The sequence below is a fragment of the Cariama cristata genome, unplaced genomic scaffold, assembly GCF_000690535.1.
Source record: "Cariama cristata isolate BGI_N322 unplaced genomic scaffold, ASM69053v1 scaffold11040, whole genome shotgun sequence".
Lineage (NCBI taxonomy): Eukaryota > Metazoa > Chordata > Aves > Cariamiformes > Cariamidae > Cariama > Cariama cristata.
In genome coordinates this window covers 1596-21958 of record NW_009592956.1, presented here as the reverse complement: position 1 = coordinate 21958, position 20363 = coordinate 1596, and the positions used below count along the sequence as shown (strand labels likewise).

The 20363-nt window shown below is 44.2% G+C and overlaps 1 protein-coding gene across 1 annotated transcript in view; it reads left to right on the top strand.

Moving 5' to 3' along the window:
* Positions 1-17621, top strand: part of KIAA0319L (KIAA0319-like ortholog) — a 31913-nt gene extending 14292 nt beyond the window's left edge. The window contains exons 4-20 of the mRNA XM_009704443.1: positions 221-322; positions 1339-1436; positions 2623-2710; positions 3964-4056; positions 4740-4872; positions 6032-6260; positions 7324-7447; positions 8010-8142; positions 9024-9172; positions 9493-9644; positions 9835-9973; positions 10317-10476; positions 12644-12786; positions 13791-13913; positions 14424-14514; positions 14874-14965; positions 16997-17621. Coding sequence (XP_009702745.1) covers positions 221-322; positions 1339-1436; positions 2623-2710; positions 3964-4056; positions 4740-4872; positions 6032-6260; positions 7324-7447; positions 8010-8142; positions 9024-9172; positions 9493-9644; positions 9835-9973; positions 10317-10476; positions 12644-12786; positions 13791-13913; positions 14424-14514; positions 14874-14965; positions 16997-17184 — 2237 coding nt within the window. The 3' untranslated portion in view covers positions 17185-17621. The remainder of the gene's footprint in view (positions 1-220; positions 323-1338; positions 1437-2622; positions 2711-3963; positions 4057-4739; positions 4873-6031; positions 6261-7323; positions 7448-8009; positions 8143-9023; positions 9173-9492; positions 9645-9834; positions 9974-10316; positions 10477-12643; positions 12787-13790; positions 13914-14423; positions 14515-14873; positions 14966-16996) is intronic.
* Positions 17622-20363: the final 2742 nt, after the last annotated feature.

Here is a 20363-nt window from a genome sequence, read left to right as displayed (position 1 = left end):
GAGAGATGACTGAGTAATTTTGGGCTTGTTTTAAAATTGTAAAACCCCATTAGTGCTTTTGTATTAACAAGGAGAGCGAAACCTGAAACGGGAGCTATATTGAGTGATGAGATGTTTACAAAATACAGCCATTTGTATTGACTCTGAAACCAAGACAGTTTTTATGTATGTATTTAGTTCTTTTTCCTGTTCCTCTTTCAATTCTGTGTTTCTCCCTCAGTTATGAAGGAGCTAGTAGTTTCTGCTGGAGACAGCGTCGAAGTGACCCTGCCAAAGAATGAAGTTCAGCTGAATGCGTTTGTGCTTCCTGAACCACCACCTCGTAAGGCTTCCCTGGGAATTCTGCTAAGGGCTTGTGATGGTGAAATGGCAAATAGGCATTATATACACGGCACTAAATAAGGACAATCTTGAAAATGTCTTTTGTCAGAGAATGCTTTTCTGTAGAAATTTTTGCTATTTCTACAGAACAGTATGCTATTAGGCTTCCCTGGGAATTCTGCTAAGGGCTTGTGATGGTGAAATGGCAAATAGGCATTATATACACGGCACTAAATAAGGACAATCTTGAAAATGTCTTTTGTCAGAGAATGCTTTTCTGTAGAAATTTTTCATCCTATGCTATTACCTCATGCTACCTCTCACAGAAAATAGCAAGACACAAAAAACGTTGAAAGTGCTACAAAGTCATTAGATCTGGGAGATGGCATATTTTCAAAGTGGTATGTGAGGAAGCAGTGGATCTTCAGCATCTATTAATGATATTTGCTGATAGGTGACAAGCTGTCTTAGCAAGTGATCTCTCATTTGGTGGATTGAAATCTGATTTGAGGGGGTTGACATGCTGAGGAACACAGTTCTATACACTCCTTATTTCATCATGCAAACTGTTCCCAGGTATTTGTAAAGTTCTTATCTGTAGCTCTGTCCAGAACGGCAGTGTAGACTGCAGAGGAGAGGCAAGCATGTTACATGTTGTGCAGCAACAGGGATAGATGCATTCCTGTTCAAAAACTGGCGTTATGTTGTGTCTGCAGGATTTGAGGGCATGATAAGACTTTTCTCTTCTTATCCTGGAGCTGTGATCGTTCCAAAGCTCTTTAATGCCTTAGAGGCTGAAAGATGGGTTTTGGCTCCAGAGTAAATGTGTTTGGAAGCACAGATTGTCTCTCTTCCTGGGTATATTCCCAAAAAGCTGCAGCCCAAACTCCAAGCTGTCTCATTTCTCCATAGTGCAGCAGAATGTGCCTTGTGAATGTTTAATACCTTTGCTTTTCTTTAGCCTGGCAGAAAGGCAGTCTTTTAAAAACAAATGTCTGGACCTTTTTGTTTTTTAAGGAACCACTTATTCCTATGAGTGGGAATTGATTACTCATCCAAAAGACTACAGTGGAGAAATGGAAGGGAAGCACTCCCAGACCCTTAAGTTATCTAAGGTAAAGCTTTTGCAGCTTTGTATCCTATTGTGTTAAATGCCAAGTGGAGAAGATGTGGACACTGGCAGCCAGGAAAGACTTGTATGTGATTTCAGGATGAATAGGAAATTGCATGATGGGCAGGCAGCCAACATTTGACTGCAAGCCCTCTTCTAAGTCTCTTATAAAAAGGAGATTGATCTGGCATGAGGGAAAGAAGAAATTGATTTCAGGATCCGAAAGCTGCCTACAAGCAGTGTGTCAAGCCATATGAATGGCACAATTTAACATTAACAAAGGGTTGTGAGTATTTCTGCTACTGAAACAGTGTGGTGGTCTATTCAGGTCTGAAGCCTTGGTCTACTCGCTGGAAAAGGGACTTGCTGATTCCATTAACAAGAGCTGTGGAGTACCTTGTAGCATGTCCCTGGCTGCTGCTTTTAGGCAAGCTCTAACAGTGAAAGGATTGCTGGTTTCTGCACATAGGGATTCTTAACAAGGAAACAGCTTTAAATATTGTGTGAATATACAGTTCTGTGTTTATGAGGCATTCCTTTGAGCATCTGGGATTCTGCTGCACTCAGAAAAAATCTACGGGCTTTAGTAATGATATCATGCAGAGAAAAGCTCTTCGAAAGGAGCGTGTCTGTCTCTGTCAGGGTGTCAGCCTTTTGGATATCGTGATTGTTGTCCAGCACCTAGTTCTCCACCTTCTCCGTTTGGTTCAACAGTGAATGATGAAGGGGTGACTGCCTGACTCATGTCATCTAGATGGAAGAGAAGAAATACTTTCCTTTATAAAAACACGCAAAATGAGATTTTCTTCTTTTACATGCAGCCTTTCTGATCTCAAATGCAATCTGCTAGTCCAGATTCCTGTGGCCAGACAACCTGAACTAATCTGTTACCTGTCCTCTTTGCCTATTGTTGCTAGAAAAAAGAGCTTGACTGACAATCCTGTGCCACCTGTGGTAGAAAGAAATATCCATCTTTGGTTTCTGCATAGCCATTGTAAACTAAAAGATATGTAATACGATTTTGGCGTGGAAACCATCCTTTGCTGTGTGTGCATAGGCTGAAGCATAGTTGCTTGTGTTTTATGCTGCTAATGTGCTACTGTGCCGAAGCATGGTAACTTGACATTCTCATAGCTCCTGACAAGGTGCTACCATCCTGAAGGTAAATAATCTTTTGTGTTTACTTCCAGCTTACTGTTGGTCTGTATGAATTCAAAGTCGTTGTTGATGGGGAAAACGCACGTGGAGAGGGTTATGTGAATGTAACAGTGAATCCAAGTGAGTTCGTGGAATTTTATCTTTTCTTAACTTCATCTGTCCCTGAAAAACCATGATACCTGTATCATGGTGTTTTGCTTATTTGACTGGACCCTGGTTTAACATAGTGAAAATTTGCTGTGCTGTGAACTCAGTATATATGTACGTGTGTTAAGGTATTTCCTGAGATGTGAAACTACGGCTAACACATAGCCATTTCTGCTATACTGCATACAGGCCAGCCACTCAATAAAAGAGCTGGAATGCGGATACAAAAGTGCTTAGCAAATGCCTCACCCTGGAAGGTCAATAAAAACCAGCTGTAACCTGGTAAAAAGCTTATAGCAGCAGGAGCAAAAAATGAAGGGAAACCAGAGCTTTGAAGCTCCTTTGGAGGTTCTTTTCCTCCCTGTCCAGTAAAGAATATCATTCCCAACCACAGGCAGGTTAAGTCAAATCTCATTCCTTACTGTAAGACATGGTTTGCAGGTGAGCTGGTGTAGATACAGTAGCTTATGCTGTCTCGCCAGGTCTCACTTTTTAGATGGCCTGTGTGAAGAGGCAACCACAGGCTCTGCATCTCCTTTTATGCAAAAAAAACCCCTTTATTTTGCACACTTCAGCAAGACTTTTTCTACAGCCTTTGTGGGCAAAGAAGTGCTCTTGCAATCCCTAAAGTAGCTAGAGTGTGTAGCTGGCCTTCTGGATGCTGTTGCTGATCATTTCCTTATAAACAGTGAGTCTACAGCTGGCAGCATGCATCAAAATCATTCATATTTCAGAGCAGCGGCCCAACTTTGGCAAGAAGCTGTAGGTCCTGCTCTGTTAGAGTGGTCTGTGCTTGAATGCGTGACCCAGTATGGGAGAACTGGTGTGGTGCAGCCATTTCCAGAGTACTAGTGTGGTGGCAGTTCACATCCTTGCTTTTTTAAGTCCCTTTTTTTAGCACTGATTTCCCAAATTGGCATATAAGTTGCTGAAAGCACAAATCACTGTTGTTGATTGTGCAGTCCTCTGCAGTCAGTCTGATCGGTGGCTGTCTCGGAACTGCGTGGCACAGCAATTCCACACTTTGGACTCCTCTCCTGGACTCGCTGGCTACAGGACTGAGGGGGTTAGACGGGGCTGGGGAGAGGGAAGAGGATGCGCAATATGTATTCTGCTTGCTACTCTTGGCGCAAAAAGGCAGAGAAGTTCTGCAGAGTTCCTTGGCCAGGGCTTTTTATCATGATCTGCCTGTAGATGTCATTGTAACAGCTCGGTTATTGTTGCAGAGCCTCGAGTGAATCAGCCTCCTGTTGCCATCGTGTCCCCACAGTTCCAGGAGATTTCACTGCCAACCATTTCAACTGTTATTGATGGCAGCCGTGAGTACCTGCAGATTTAAATGCAGTAGTCTAGCAAGCCTGGTTTCTGTGTGTTTGGTTCTGGGCTGGCCCTTTGGATGAAGTTTAAGAGGAACTGGCTCTGATGCTATCAAACACACTTTAGTGAGAAGAATCGGCCTCTCTTGCCAGGAGAGGGGAATACACACATTGATAGCACCTCTCCATGTTTCCTTTTGAAGGGCACTGGCCTGAATGAATCTCCTAAAAAAGGAGAAGCTCTGGAGTTTGCTGCTTAGAATAAAAAAAATTACTGTCAGTCAAAATTACTGGCCTCTTGCATTAAGCTTCAGATGTATTAGTTAGCTAACACACCACCTCTACTGATCCTGGCCCTCACCAGAACTTTTCAGGAGTTTCTTTGAGTATGTTCAGGTTGTCTTACTCCAGCTAGTATTATTTTGTTAGTGTTTTGGTTTGTTTGATTGGTTTTTTTGTCTTCCTCCAGCACACATCAAACCTGGGATTAAGGGTGGTCAAGTATACCTGCGAAACAGGGTAGAGGAGAGTTTGGGTATCTGAGCGTAGTAGAGGCATCTGGGCTTGGATGAAAAATGTCTTTGCCCACTAAGCCCAGTACTGAAGTAGGGGACTGAACATCTGGGGTTTGTGAAGCAGGATTTTCCAACTCCTTGTATGTGCATTTTCTTCTGTAATTGAAACAGAAAGCACTGATGATGATAAAATTGTCAGCTATCACTGGGAAGAACTGAAGGGTCCTTTGCGGGAGGAGAAAGTTTCTAGTGATACTGCCATATTGACGCTGACCAACCTGGTACCTGGGAATTACACATTCAGGTAGGTTATACCTGGAAGAGTTGATCAGTTCTCATCCCTTAAGAGTAAAATGTACAAGACTCCTGAAGTATTAGTCAATTTAAAAACAAAAAACAGAAGCAACAAAAAACCTGACCAAAAAAAACCCAAAACCAACAACAAAAAAAAACCCAAAACCAACAGGGGGAGAACTCTATTTTGCGATGTACTCTCTCTCCACTCCTGTGCTTTCAGGTAATTTCATAGCTTTTCACTTCAGAAGAGATAAGCTATCCAGCTACTCTTTATTCTTAAGTTGTAGCACTGGTTTAAGATGATGGCAGAAGGGAATGAATGGTCTGCCAGCGCTACAAACTGTCTCTTGAAATGTCAAATCGAAACTGTTTGGGTAAAGGCTTAGGAAGAAATACAGCCTTTAAATCCACTTTTTAAGTGCAATGTGCTTATCGCAGATAAGTGAATGAGGCCTAACAGTTTTATGCACAAAATTGAATAACAGATAGTAGCTGATTTTACTTTCATGTTTGTTCTGTGTTTTTTCTTTGGTCTACATTTTGGTGTGATGTCAATGCACTGCATCAGCAGTTCTATTTAAAATAAAATAAACCTGAGTACCTATAACTGAACACTGTTTACCTCTTAAGCAGTTGGTATATGAACTAATCAGATCGATGTTCAGATCTAGGTTTAGTAAAAAGCAGTTCTATTTTGTGGTGTACTAGCCTGCCTGAGGAGGCATACTGTGTTCAGCCACTTGTGGATTAGTAATGAACTCTTGTGTCCGTGTTAAAGAACGTCTCCTGTTGGGAGGCAGTGTCATACTCGAAGTCTTTTTCATCACAACTGTATATGTGAAAACTGATAATCTTTCACTAGCATGGTTTTTCTCTTGGAACTAGTTCATAGATTTCAAGTGAGAGGTGAGCATGACTGTTGAATTGTCTTGCATCGCTTTGGGGCTGATAATTGGGCATTTAGGGGAAGTTTCTATTCAGAAAAAGCACAGTTGCCTCAAACCACAGGGGTTTTTTACTCCTGAAAAAAATTACTATCCTGTCCTTAAAAGCGTCTTAAGTTTCAAACTCTTGCATTTCAGTTAACTCCAGTCAATGTTTTATATTCAGCACTGATAATCGTGACTCTTCATTGCTTTCACTATTTTTTTTTTTTTCCTCTTCAGTCTAACAGTAGTGGACTCGGATGGTGCCAGCAACTCCACCACTGCAAACTTGACTGTGAACAAAGCAGTGGATTATCCTCCAGTGGCAAATGCAGGCCCAAACCAAGTGATCACCCTGCCTCAGAACTCCATCACCCTCTACGGGAATCAGAGCACCGATGATCACAGCATTGTCAGCTATGAGTGGCTGCTCAGCCCTAACAGCAAAGGGAAGGTGATGGAGATGCAGGTCAGTGCAGATCTCCAGTACTCAGCCTGGATTCCTCACTAGCTGGCGTTTTTTTCTGTAATCAAACCATTTTTAATGGACTGTTAGCAAATGTCTCTTATCCTACAGAGCAAGCATGTGATGATTAAATACATACCTAAAACTAGATGCACGTGAAGCTGGTGTTGGCTTAGTGGCTGAGCTGGTGCACCAGTCTAGCCACAGGTTTTCTCTGGCATCCTGTTTCCTGTCTTGAGCGATGCAGTTTTAAATACTGCTGAAGAATGGAGGATTGAGAGAGATGGGAGCTTGATGGCTTTGGATTCTGATGTCCCATACAACAGGTCTCAGCACAACTCGATCACACCCATGTGTCTCACTTTAACCTGTGTGGCTGCTGGAGAAGTGCGTTCTTTCTCTGTTCAGTTGCTGACTCCTTGGAACATGAGTGATAGCTAAATCAATGATGGTATAATAGGGATGCTTAAGTGCTATCAGCAGGTGTGGAAGCCAGACTGTGTGATCTTTTAGGTAACTATCAGTCAGAATGGCATTTAAATGCACAGGATAACCAGGTCATGCACTTCCTAAGGTGGGCAAACACAATGGACTGGATCTTTGAGTTGAACATTGGAGTCTAAACTTTGATACTGGCCAAACATTCCTCAGTCCTGAACAGTAAAAGCTGGAACTTGTTTCCATGTCATCATTTTTCTTTTAAAGATTATTACCACTGTCAAGTTTATGGAATAAGAAAGTCCATGAATCAAGTTCACAATGTGTATGGTTTGCACAGGGCTCCCCAGATGTTTTGCTTGAGCTGCTAACTATCGAATCTTGAAAGGTCTGAACACCTGTATGGCATTACTCTTGTTACAGTCCACAACAGTGTCCTTGTTGCTGTGCGTAAACTTAGCTTTAAGTGCCTTGCATGCTTAAGTGGCACAGACTTCTGGCCCTGTAGCAGGCGTTAGTAATAAGCCCTTAGAAACTGCTGATAATAGTTGGGTTAGAAGCAGAGTCTTCTGGTCTATCGTTGTCTGTGTAAGGATTCTTTTTAATATATGAATATGTTTTCTCGAAGGGGGTGAGGACACCAGTCTTACAGCTCTCTGCAATGCAAGAAGGTGATTACACTTACCAGCTAATAGTGACTGATTCTGCTGGGCACCAGTCCACTGCAGAGGTCACTGTGATAGTCCAGCCAGGTAAGCTGCCATCAGCTGCTTTTGCCACTTCCATTCCAGGGGTCAGAGGCGAGCATCAATCTGTCAGCATACTCTAGATCTTAGGGTAGCTTTGTGCTGCTTTCAGAAAAGCTGCTCTGATTTAGGACCATTCTGGGCTGGTACATTGCTGATAAATGAACAAACGTAAGTTGCTGGGAATACTGCCTTTCTAGGCTGTTCTCTTACTTTACATGATTTAGTCTAATTGACGTTATCCCACTCTAATGGCAGGATTGTATTTCCAAGAAGCTGTCTCTGCCCACATTGCTAGGTCCTGGGGCAGGAGCAGGAAAAGTAGAGTAATACTTAGAGAATGAGAGCAAAAATCAGAACTCTGAGATTTCATTCTCATTTTATTGCAGATGTGTGAATGAAACACTGATCTGAACTCTTAACTGCTTTTAACCTCACTTTCTCTGAGTACAAGGTTGAGATAGTGGGCGAGAAATATACTAGGGATCATGGAGAAAATTCTTAATGCTGGGGTTTTAAGCTCCACCTTTTATGGCATGTGTATGAAAAGTATTGCATCCTTTTTCAGAGAACAATAAGCCCCCAAAGGCAGATGCTGGTCCAGATAAAGAATTAACTCTTCCTGTGGACAGCACCACTCTAGATGGCAGCAAGAGCTCAGATGACCAGAAGATAGTCTCCTTTCTTTGGGAAAAAACACGGTGTGTATCACCAGAATCCAGACTGTTCTTATGCAAGTACCTGGGCCTTTCATTTAAACAAGGCACACCCCCACATACCTCCCTTGCGTTAAGTCCTGGTCACATTGGGCCGGACAAGCTTTAGCAGTGACTAGAATGAGACAAGGATATATGTTTAATTGGAGAGAGGTGGAATTTTGTTTGAGCATTAGAAATAGCTTTGCCTTCATCCTTAGGCCTGATTCCCATTCTCAGCGTGGTTGTGGCTTGTAAAGGAGACCAACCATGTTTGACAGCAGTGTAATGTGATGTAATCTTGGTCTTATGAAGAGACTGACTCTTGTAATCAACAGCAAGGCCTTTTAACTTGATGCTTTTGCTTTATGTTTGAATGAAGCAGTGCTCTTCTCACTGTCATGCTTGCCTTCAGACTGTAAATTCCTTGAAGTGCTTTAGGGAATTCAGGAAAAAGCCTATGAGCAACTTGCAATAGGTTTTTCTGTTTGCTAATGCAAAGGTCTTATAAATGAAGGAACTATTTTTACTCTATACCTTTTCTTAAAAAAAATTGGCTTATTGTGCAGTTCACGAGCCAATTTTGCTGAAAGTACTGCTTTTTGTAAACCCTACTTAAATGCTAGTATCAGTCATCCCCTAGTTTAAAAATAACCAAATTACTAAACCACCAGAAATTATACTTTTTGTTCTGATTATTGCACTTTTGATTACCTTGCTGTAACTGGAGAAAATAATTTTGCTTCATGTCATGGACTCCGTATTTCCAAGCAACTGTCTGTTTGCATCCCTGTAAACTCTGCTTGAGCTTGAGCCTCCTGTTTGGTGTGAGGCTAGCTCCTGTGGTCTATGCAAAGTTTAAACTGATCATCTTGTGCTTTGGTTAGGGGCCCAGATGGTGTCAAGCTGGAGAATGCCAACAGCAGCATTGCCACTGTAACAGGCCTTCAAGTTGGGACGTACGAGTTTACTCTGACAGTTAAAGATGAGAGGAATTTGCAGAGCCGAAGCTCAGTCAACGTCATTGTCAAAGAAGGTGTGTCCAACTGTGAGCAGAGCTGCCCGAGACAGAGGGTATCTCTGAGCAGTTCAGCAAAACCTGTGTTCAGAGGCACAAGAAGAGTAAGGAATGAGTGAAAAATAATGAGGAGAGCACTGAAATGGCCTTTTCTAAGTCAGGAGTTTACCCTTTTCTGGGGGAACAGTATCTTCAGCTCAACCCCACAGTATTTAATTTTCCTTCTCTTCCCCCAGGGTTAGATAGGGATTTCTGGGTTACAGTGGAGATCTAATGCAGTAGTTTTTGATTAGGTATTACCAGATTTTTCTCCAACTACTTTCTTTCTGTTTGCTTAGAGATAAACAAGCCACCCGTTGCAAAGATTGCTGGTAATGTTGTCATCACCTTACCCACAAATACAGCTGAGTTGGATGGATCGAAGTCCTCTGATGATAAGGGAATTGTCAGCTACTTGTGGACCCGGGATGAGGGGAGCCCTGCAGCTGGGGTGAGGTTTCTTTTTTAAATGAGAGTCTGCAACATCATAAAAGTCAGTGAAAGGTAGCATTGACAGCTCCGGAGGAAACGTAAAGCTCATTGTTGCACCTGTTGCCTTGTAGTGATATCCTTAAGTATGATGATATATCATGCTAGTTTGATCCTTTGTTTCCTAATACTTGCTTTTCTCTGCCTTCCAGGAAGTCTTAAATAATTCAGACCATCATCCTGTCCTTCTCCTGTCTAATCTGGTAGAAGGGACCTACACATTCCACCTCAGAGTAACAGATGCCAAAGGAGAGAGTGATGTGGAAAGGACCACAGTGGAAGTCAAACCTGGTGAGTCTGGCTTTTGCGCTGTACCACATCTGCATACGGTGCACTAGCAAGTCCTCTGTTTGTCTGGGTACAGTGTACTAAGATTAAAATGTGTAGTCTAGTCCAGCTCAGAACTGTGAAAATGAAAAGTTTTCGGGGATGTGATTGTATTTTGATGTGGTTCTTGGGGACTGGCTCTTACTGCTTACCTGTGAAAGTCATAGACTTGTATCCCTTCCTACAGCGCAATTCTGTAATTTTGTGTTCAAAGCAGAAACATTCTGGAAAGATACTAGAAACCTGACTTGAACCCAGACTGTTAAATAGAAGGTCTAAAGATCTGTATTATCTACATTCTCACTAGATCCTAGGAAAAATAACCTTGTGGAGATAATTCTGGATGTTAATGTCAGCCAGCTGACCGAGAGGCAGAAGGGTATGTTCATCCGACAAATAGGCGTTCTGCTCGGGGTCCTCGACTCGGACATTACTGTGCAAAAGATCCAGCCATACACTGAACAAAGGTAGGGTTTGTCTGTCAGTGTACATGGAGGGGGATCACTTGAGGGTTTAGTAAACCAAGGGCTGTTTTCTCTTGGGAAGCAGACTGGACAATCGGAATGTGTGTAGATGTTGCTTAAAGTTGATATTCCTGCTTGCTCAGGTCAGAGAAGTTGTGATGCCAAGCAGGTCTTGGGTATCTTTCCCCTCTGGAGACAGTGCATTGTCCTCGAAAGCTGTTTGCTGCTGCTAATGTCTTTGCCCCCCAAATCTGTAAAATGAGGACTAATTTTATTTGTTTTGTAAATTATGAAGACTATCTGAAGGATGTTCTACATCTGTGATTTATAACTGGAGAAATAATGGGGCATGGTACAGGAGTAGTTTGCTGAAACATGGATGCCACACCAGAAGTGGTGGTGTAGCAATCCCCTTAGCAGTAGCCCTGCATGCTAACTCAGTAGTTTTACATCAGCTTTACTGCCTAGACAACCGCTTCAATTTAATGTAAAATAAAATGTTGAAAACCAACATAACTTTTATTTGAAGAGATAAAGATAACTTGGTTTTGATTGCTATTTAGCTTACAATAAACTACAGCTGGTCTCTTCTAAACAAGTGGAAGTTTACTTACGGGCAGGGCTGTAGGCCAGGGTCACATTGCCTGCCTGGACAATGTTGCTCAGCTCCAAGTACAGTAACCAGCAAGTCATACAAGGGATGGTTCAACCCAGCTGGATCCTGGCCATGCCACTTTGGCATGAAAGTACCTGACCGAGTTCAGCTTTCCACCTCTGCACAAATGACTGGTCAGGGAAATTCAGTTTTGCAGAAAACTTCAGTGGCTGGTGCAGTAGCATTGCCACAGCAACAGCTTACATATCTCCGTACTAACAGCAGTCCATCATTACTGTAGGTGTGTTTGAGGATGCCTGAACATGCATGGGAGTGGCAGAACAGCAAGCTTATCAAGGGCAGAGTCATAATCTGTTGAAATAAATGCAATGTTGCACTTAAAACTACTCCACTTTTAGTAAAAATTAAGGTAGATAAAGCACTGAAGATGATTTAAGGGACATGTTTAAAGTCATGCAGCAAGTCAGCAATAAATCTGCAGTTATACTTCACACTTTCCTGAGTTCAGTAATGTATCGATTCCTTCGTGTCCATGTTGCCTGCTGTAGCAGTAAAATCAGAATTCATTGTCCGTGTAAACCTAAAGAGCTTGGAACAGAAGACCCAGCACTTTCTGTTGTAATACTACCTTTCTGTCTCTGCCATGGCCAGGCCAGTTGTCACTGTTCTTCACTGAGTAAGGCAAGTAAGGGATTCTTGTAATTAATGCTTCATCTGTTTATATGTTTATGAAGTAGACAAAAGAGTGGGAAGTGTTCTAAAAGAGCAGAGATTATTTTCTGACAGATGGCTTTAAGATCCCATTTATGCCTCAACTATCAAAGTAACTTGTACTGTTTAAAAAAGATCTTTTTCCCCTGACTGCTGTTTTTTTCATGTACTCTGAGGGCTTCACTAATATCCTGTTGACTCGTAGGCTTACTGGTAATAATAAATCTGAAACATCCATACATCCTTTTGTGAATCTGAAGGATACACAGGGCTCTACAAGGCTAGCAAGCCTAGGGGAGCAAGTTCTTCTATTGTAAAGTTAATGCAATAAAAGATGCAGAATACAGTATCTTCCTACACCTGTGCTTTTTTCTGGCTATAACACTTGGGCGCATTAAAACTAAACTTTGCAAAAGACTGTAAACCTTTGCTGTCTTCTCTGTGCTGAGCAGTTTAATGAGCCCCCAAGTTCAACGTGTAGTAAGGTTTAATGATCCCACAGGGAGGGAGGGAGGGAGGAGATTATGAAAATGGGAGGATCTTAAAGTTTGGGAATTTGCACGCTTAGCATAAACATGCAAAGATGTGCTTGGTTAGCAAACCGTTAGCAAACTCAAGAACAGTCCAGCCCTAGCTTTGAAAATATAGATGGATCAGATGTCCTGAAAGGTTTTCTGCTGTATGACCAGGTCTACCATTATTGCTTTCAAGATGGAGCCAGAAGTCTAGTCTTCAAATAAATTTGGGATTCTGGATAAGTCCCTCTAATGACAGACTGGGGAGAATGACTCTCTAGCTGATGTTTGGAGAAGCGGCAGATAATCATTTTTGTCTGACTTCCAGCACGAAGATGGTGTTTTTTGTACAGAACCAGCCTCCTCATCAGATATTCAAAGGACGAGAGGTAGCCTGGACACTAAAAAACGAACTGCGGAAACAACAGTCAGACTTCCTCATCTTCCGGGCATTAGAAATTAACACAGTCAGTAAGTAAGAATCACTGTGGTACAAGTTAACAACTTCTCCCTCCTTCTCAGATGCCTGCCAGAGTAAGGACCTTTGTGTGTGCTAAAAATACATGCATGTGCACACACATACGCTCACCCCAGTAGCTTTCATATGTTAGTAAATGGGAAACAGAAAATTAAGTCTGTTAGACTATACATTAATCTGTTATTTACCAACTGATTCTGTCTATTCACTGTTCATATAAATGGTTACTTGTAATGTTGCTGGGAAGATAAGAATTCACAAAATCAAAACCAGATTGACACTTATGAAACTAAAATGTAGTGTTAATGGAATACAGCCAATGGAATGAGTGTTATACTGAAAACAGTAAAACTGCAGATCTTGGTAGCTGTGAACATACTCGTTTCTTCTGCGGCACATACATCAGTCTGAAAGAAATGTTTCCTTTCTATCATTTTTTTTTTTTTTACAACTTTACATTAGCACTGGTTTTCTTCTATGAGCTCCATCCCATGAGGATCACTTGCTGATCAGTTAGGTATTTTAAAATAGAATTATGTGTTTATTTTCATGTCTTCCTGATGTTACAATTTTGTGGCCTTCAAAAGCCAGTCTTTAGTTCTGTTTGGTCCATTTAAAGGATCTATTTGTTTCTTGTCTGTCTCATGGGCTGGGTTTGAATTTGAAAACCAAAACCTTATTTAAAAACATTTACTTAACAAATATACAAATTCCTTAACCTTTATATTAAAAAAAAATCATGATTTATTAGGCAAAATTTTCTTAGCATGTTATGTGTCTTATGTTGTTAGTGAAGTGGAACTTTTTAGTTTGGCATGAGACCTGGATGCTTACACTTGCACTTCTTAACTGCTTGTGATCGCAGCAAAGCTATGGATGAGCTAGAGTGACTAGATGCAAGTTGGAGCCTACAGGGGTTGGCCGTACTGAGCTATACTGTCCCATTTTTGCCCCACGTGCGAGTCATTTAGTTTACCTTGCTGGTTTTGATCCCTAGCATGTCAGCTGAACTGCTCTGAGCATGGACGCTGTGACTCCTTCACCAAGCGTTGCGTCTGTGACCCGTTCTGGATGGAGAACTTCATCAGGGTGCAGATGGGGGATGGCGAAAGCAACTGTGGTACGTGCAGCCTCCCTGGGATTGTTCATCTTTGGAAAGCAAACAGCATTTGAAACCCATGGTAGGCAGAGTAACAGGTACCTGCTTTCTCCCAGTATCTCTGACACGGCGCTCACACAAGGATATAGTCCCTGCCCTGTCCCACTACACTTACCTTCTAGGCAGGTGGTATTTGATAGGGAAGTGACTCCTCTTCAGACCCTCTCAGTAAACACTTGCTAAGAGTTGAGTCCATTCTTGGTGTATAAATCACACCTCTTTTCTATCGTGCCCCTACAGAGGCTCTCCTGCCACAGGAAAGCAAATTTTGTATTGAAAAATGCCCTTGTGCAGTGAGTCTGCACACTAGATCTCAAGCCTCTGGCTTCCATCGGTGAGTTAGTGGTGCTGCCTAATTCTGCAAAGGGTCAGGCCTTTCTTGTTCTTCACCAAGAATAGTCATCTAAAGCACACACTGTCAACTGTATGAGGTGCCAAAACGTCTTTATCTCTGGGGTGTTTTGCTTTCAGAGTGGAGTGTGCTGTATGTGATCATTGCATCTTTCGTCATTGTGGTTGCCTTTGGAATCTTATCCTGGATGGTGATCTGCTGTTGCAAGAGGTGGGACTGAGGCCATAACCCCCACTGTATCAGTGCTTCAGGGCCAAGTAGCTGCATTAGGAGGTGAAAGATTCAAAGCCATCGTCCCAGCAGGTCGTCTGCTTAGCCCTGGGATGTTAGTTTTTGTCACGCAGTGTTTCAAGGGAGATGTTGAAGCCCTAGAACTCTAGGTTCAGTTAAGAAGCAAGATTTGGATTAGCCTATAAATGTGCAACTAAAGCAATGTTTTTCGTGGTTTGCTTTGTGAGATTAATATAATCTGAAATAAGCGAGTACTCTAGCTTTGAAGATCACAGTTGTTTTTTCTTCCGGCTTTTTTAGAAATGGACTGCCTCTTAATTCCTTTTCTTTCCCTTCAGACGAAAAGGAAAATCCAAAAGAAAAAGCAAATACAAGATTTTGGATGCAACGGATCAAGAAAGCTTGGAGTTAAAACCAAATCCCAAAGCAGGTAAAACATGAGAGGGAAGAGCTCAGTGTTTCCAGAATGCTGACTAAGAACACTCTTCCTCACTGGACTTAAAATCACAGAGTGAAACAAATGTGATGTTAGGTACTGACAGACAAGTCTGAGAAGATCTAAGAGCTCGTTTCAGATCTGTATACAGGGTATTTAGCCAAGTTACCTAACTCTTTGGTTTAGAAATTGGGGCTGAAACTGTCCTGGTCCTGATGTCTCCACTTCATATCACAGAAGTAGTAAGTGGATGCATGTAAGCTGTGCAGACCGGCCTGATCCAGGAAGCCCAAAGCTGGGTCTTGACCATAACTTGTCTTGCTCTAAAGTTTTCCACTGGATTCTGGTAGTTTGCTTCTTGCCAATGTGCAATGCCTTGGCCGTGCTGTACAGCAAAGCATGAATTCAGTGTCACTAAACATTTCACTAAACTGATTGACTTTGGCTAGTAAGCAAAGGGACACCTGAAAGCAACCTGAAAATACTCATGGACTGGAGAGCGTGATGTTTATTTCTGTCCCCCTACCCTCCCACCGCAAATTACTTGTTTATAAATTTACCGATTCTTGCCCTTGTGAGCATCAGGCTCTGAAGGTGTCATGTTTTTAGCTCATCCTCTGACTTTTCCAGGAAGCAGATGCTTATCTTAGGGGGGAGACCCATGAAGTCCTCAGTGCTCCGTGTGGCTACAGGCCCATTGCCCCGTTCCAGAAAGGCAGTCATTTGTCTTCAGTGTTCTTAGCCAGCATTTTGCTGTCTGCGTGGCTGTCCTAGAGAGTGCTTGTCAGGTGCTTTGCAAAGATCATCGAGTTATTTCAGGCTGGGGCGTTTTTGCTGCGATTGTATCTGATACCTGAACCGAGCAGTGATCACCTGCTGACTGACCAGGAAAGGAGGGAAGTGTGGGAAAGTATGTGTAAAGCCCAGCCTCACCAAATGCTGGGGAGCGCTTTAGCTGCTGAAATACGTGTTTCAAATAGGAGTGTGCATCCTGGTTTTGTTTAGAGGAGGGGTTATTTTAACTGTGCGTGGAAAATGGTCCCTGATCCTTGTTTGCTGGTGGAAAATAACTGCTCATCCTAGTATTATCCCACTTAATGGTGTTCCAGCAAATTGAACAGTGCCTAACGACAGCATTGGAGGGCATTGCAGCGACAGAGCTGATCAGACAATTCCTCTGAGAACCCAGCCATCCCAACTGCACAAATATGGATACCCTTGAAGAAAAACCGGGTGTTTTTCCCTCCCTCAGCACCCAACTCTGCTTTAATCCGACCATCTGTCACCTCACACAGAAGAGCCCCACTGTTAAATAAAGGGCTCATTGTTCTGCAGTCTGTAGCAAATGTGCCTCAACCGTTTGCTCTCTGGTAACTAAACTCATCTTGCTTCTTCCAAGGCTGGCTGCTGACTAAAGTATTTTTCCCTGCTAGATATGTCCAGGGAGCATTCTGCTAACAGAGGAAATGTTGCATTTCTCCATTAAGAAAAAGCTAAATTTAAGTATTTCCTTTGCTGACAATATCAGTAAACGTCTCTCTCCTGTCCTTGTGCATTAATCTAAATTCAGCCCGCTAATTTATCTCTCTTCCCTTGCAGGCAAGAGAAGCAGAGATGAGAGTAGGGAGGGTAGTAAGAACACAGCGATCTTTCACACCTGCATATTCTCTTTACTACAGCCCTTGGTCTTCAGAGAGATTTCTAGGCAATGCCCTGAGCAAGGTCAGGAGACAAAGCTCCCACGTATACTCACAGCCCCTTCTGGCAATGTAATTTGCTTTTCTACCTGTTTGTTGTGCTTCGCACTGTTTTGAAGTGTCTGTGTGACCCCTGTCACACCGGAGTATCTGAAACAGGATCGCTTTGGCTTCAGCATTTGAAGGAGTAAGTGACAGACACGGGAAAGTCTGATTAGGCTGCCCCTTTGACATGACCGCAAAAGGAAACTTAGAGGGAATCGAGTAAGGTGAGGTGGCTGACAAGTATTAAAAGTAGTTTTAACCTGGGAAACTCTCTCCTTCAAAGGTGGCAGACAGAAATCCCAGGTCCTCAACACCAGCCTGATGCACTCAGAGTCTGAACTGGACAGCGATGAAGCCATCTTCACGTGGCCTGACCGTGAAAAAGGGAAACTGCTCCGTAGCCAGAATGGCTCCTTGCGCAATGGACAAGTGATGCTCAAACCCAAGAACCAGAGGGAGGAAATCCTATAGATCCCCTCAGGTGGCCTTTTGCTGGAGCTCAGTGGGAAAGGCCACTCCCAGCCCTATCCTACAAGGGCTAACAGCCCAGTTTGATTAGGACAACGCTGCTAACTTGTTTCACAGAAAATAACTTTGGTTTTGTGGGTTTTTTTCATTCAGTTGAAACTGGTTGTACTTGAATTTGAACTTCAAGGGAAATCAAAGGGAGGAGAAGGCAACTGTGAACCCCAGGCGAAGCATCAGAAAAGGACAGAGCTGGCATCTGGAGACCAACAGGACAGAACCACTTGGAGCAACTGTGAATGTGCAGGACCCTCCTAGCCCACGTCAGACTGCACTGGAGGAAACACCCATGGACTTCCAGCTCGCTTGCCTTGGGAGCTCCTCAGAGAAGGAAGGTCAAGGCTGTGCTTTGAGCTGTGTCCTGAGCTCCCTTCAGGCTCCAGTAGCCTACCATGGGCTACTTTTGCTGTTGAACAGCTTGCTTCTCTTTCACTCCCACCTTCCCTAATGGTTTAAGCACTATTTTAATTTAGACTTGTCCTTTCACGTGCACTTGGCTGATTTTGGAGTGTAGAGGAGGGGGAATCTAAACACTGTGGTCACACTCCATCAGCTTGCAGGTAGGAGGGGGTTTTGTAGCTGTTCTAAATTACTGTCAGGCTTTTCTCACTGGGAGTGTTGATGACATGGTGCTTGATCAAATGTGAAAAACTGACCTGTCAGTGGTAATTGGCTGGGCTAGGAGACCCCCCTCCTGCAGCAAGCTCTCCTGCTGGGTACCAGAGCTGGGAGGGGACACCCACCTTTGGTACCTGTGTCTAATGTCTGGCTTAATTCCAAAGCTGTGAGATATTGTTCAGTGGCCCCAGCACCTTCTGTTGGTTGCCAAGCCGTCCTTGAGCCTGGACATTGACCATATTTCAGTTACGAAACGCTATATACTGTGGGGTTTTGGTTTTTTCCTTAAAATTTGCACAACCCAGGCAAACAGGGGGTTGATATCTTCAGTTCCCAGCAGCTGGCTGCTCCCTTTGGCTGGCAGCTTAGTGGCCGCGTTGTTATGGCTGAGGAGCCCTGTGTGCTCCTAACGCAGTGCGAAGTACACCCTCGGTGTCCTTTAGTCGGTGGAAAAGGGAACTCTCGGTACCCGAGGGCATCGCACAGTGAGTGCCAGCAGCCAAGCGGCCGCGTGTCTCTGCCGCCTGGGCTCTGGGCAGGCGTGTGGCCATCCTTTCCCATACCCGCTCCTTTAGCTCACTGTGCTGCTTTCATGAGTTGCACCCCTGTCCTCGGGCAGAAATCAGCCTCTTGCTGGCATGAAGGTTGCCACTGCTCCTCTGTGGATGGGTGGGCAGTTTATTGCCTTTCTTTGTGTTTAATTTAAAAACTGGAAATTTGTTTCGTTGGCTTTTTTTTTGAGCTATGAAAGCCAAAAGGCTTTAACTTCCTCGGTTGTATTTATATTGCTGCACTACTGATTTGTGTTGAGCTAGATGAAGATTAAATATTATTGAATGCGAGGGAATGTTCCCTCGCTGAATGTAGTCATGGCTGCTGCTAAGTTTATTTTTCTGGGCAATCAGCTGTCTTCCTCAGGCACCAGCGCTGGAGCCTGCTGCTCCCTCGAGCATTAGCCTCCTGCCCTCCCGACTCCACCGGGCACGGGGTTTGCCTCTCGCTTGCCTGCGTCACGGCACGGGCCACCCTCCAGCTCGTCTGTCTCCCGCGCAGCTGGTGATCTGAGCCAGGCTTCCCCTTCCCGGGCTGCTCCTGCACCCGCTCTCCCGGCGGCTCCTTCCCTCCGAGCCCGCCTGGGACCACACACGGGGACGGCTGACACGGGGATGCTCCCCGTGGCGTGCCTCGACGGGGCACAGCCCAGTGCTGGCTGCAGCTGCGAGCTGGACGATGGCTGGGTGCTTAACCCTTGGGTGATGCCACCATCTGATGCATTTCCCTTCGTTTGGATTAAGAGGGACGAACTATGAGAAAATGAGGTTTTGAAGCTGCAGGGATTGACCAGATGTGATCCTGAGACTGTGCCTGAAAGCATTTTGTGATGTTAGGGGAGAGCTGTGGGACTCTCGCTGATTCTCGTCCTTGGGGCTTGTGCTTTTTGAGCCCTTTGCTCCTGCCCCTCCCGGGGAGGGCCCCCTGCGGCAGATGGGGCCTGGGTGCGGTGGTTCAGCCGTCGGGCGTTCGTTGCTGCAGAGATCAGTACCCCTCACAGGAGACACAGAGCGTGCTTTCAAGCAAGCGTGGCCTCTTGTTACGGAAGAGGGAATTAAAATCTGTGCAGCTGTTACCGCCAACACCTTTGTTTAGCCGAGGTTCTTTTCTTCATCCTTACGTTTCACTGTGGGGTAACAAACGTTGGGCTGGGGTGCTTTAGTCAGGCTGGATTTTGCGGTGGGCTGTGCTGTTCCCTCCATGCCGAGCGGCTCGGTTAGGACGGCTTCCTCGCTCGTTAGTCATTTGTCATCGCCGAGTGCAGGTTTGTGACAGAGCATAGCGCAAGCTCCCCTTAGACTTCTGGCTCCCATTAGCATTCCCCGGCTGTGCAGCCCTCTTCCTCGCTCCACGGGTTAACCCTTGGTGCCGCTGAGCCCTCGCCTTCACAGGGCTGCAAGAAACAGGGGCATGCAGCAACCGCAGCCCGGCCTCGTGGGAGGCGAGGAGATCCTCCCAGTAACTTTTGGCCCAGCGTAGGAGCCCCCTGACGCAGGGGATGGGGCAGGCTGCCTGCTTTTAGCGCGCCGTTAACGCAGACCTCTCCCAAGGTGTGTGCACACAGAGCAAACGCGTTTCGTTTGAAATCCCTTGCCACCCTCTCCTCCTCTCCCGTGGAGTAACTAATACCGCCGCCGGTTTGTTACCCGAGCACCATGAGCAGGGCTGACCTTGCTCAGGAAGGTTTCTGCATTGCTATGCATTATGATTTCACAATTAGAGACACTGGCTACAAGTTACCCATGTGTGGAAGTTAAAAGCTGAGACATCTGTTAGATGAACCATCAGCTTCACTTGATTTTGTTTTCTTCTTTAACATATTCAAACACTGGTTAAGATGTTTGAGGCAAACGTTGCATTCTAGTTTTAAAACAGTTTGCTCTTAAATCTTTTCTTCATCCTTCTGTGTAGCGGGGACTGCCCAACCTGTCTGAACTTTTGGTTTAACAATGTTT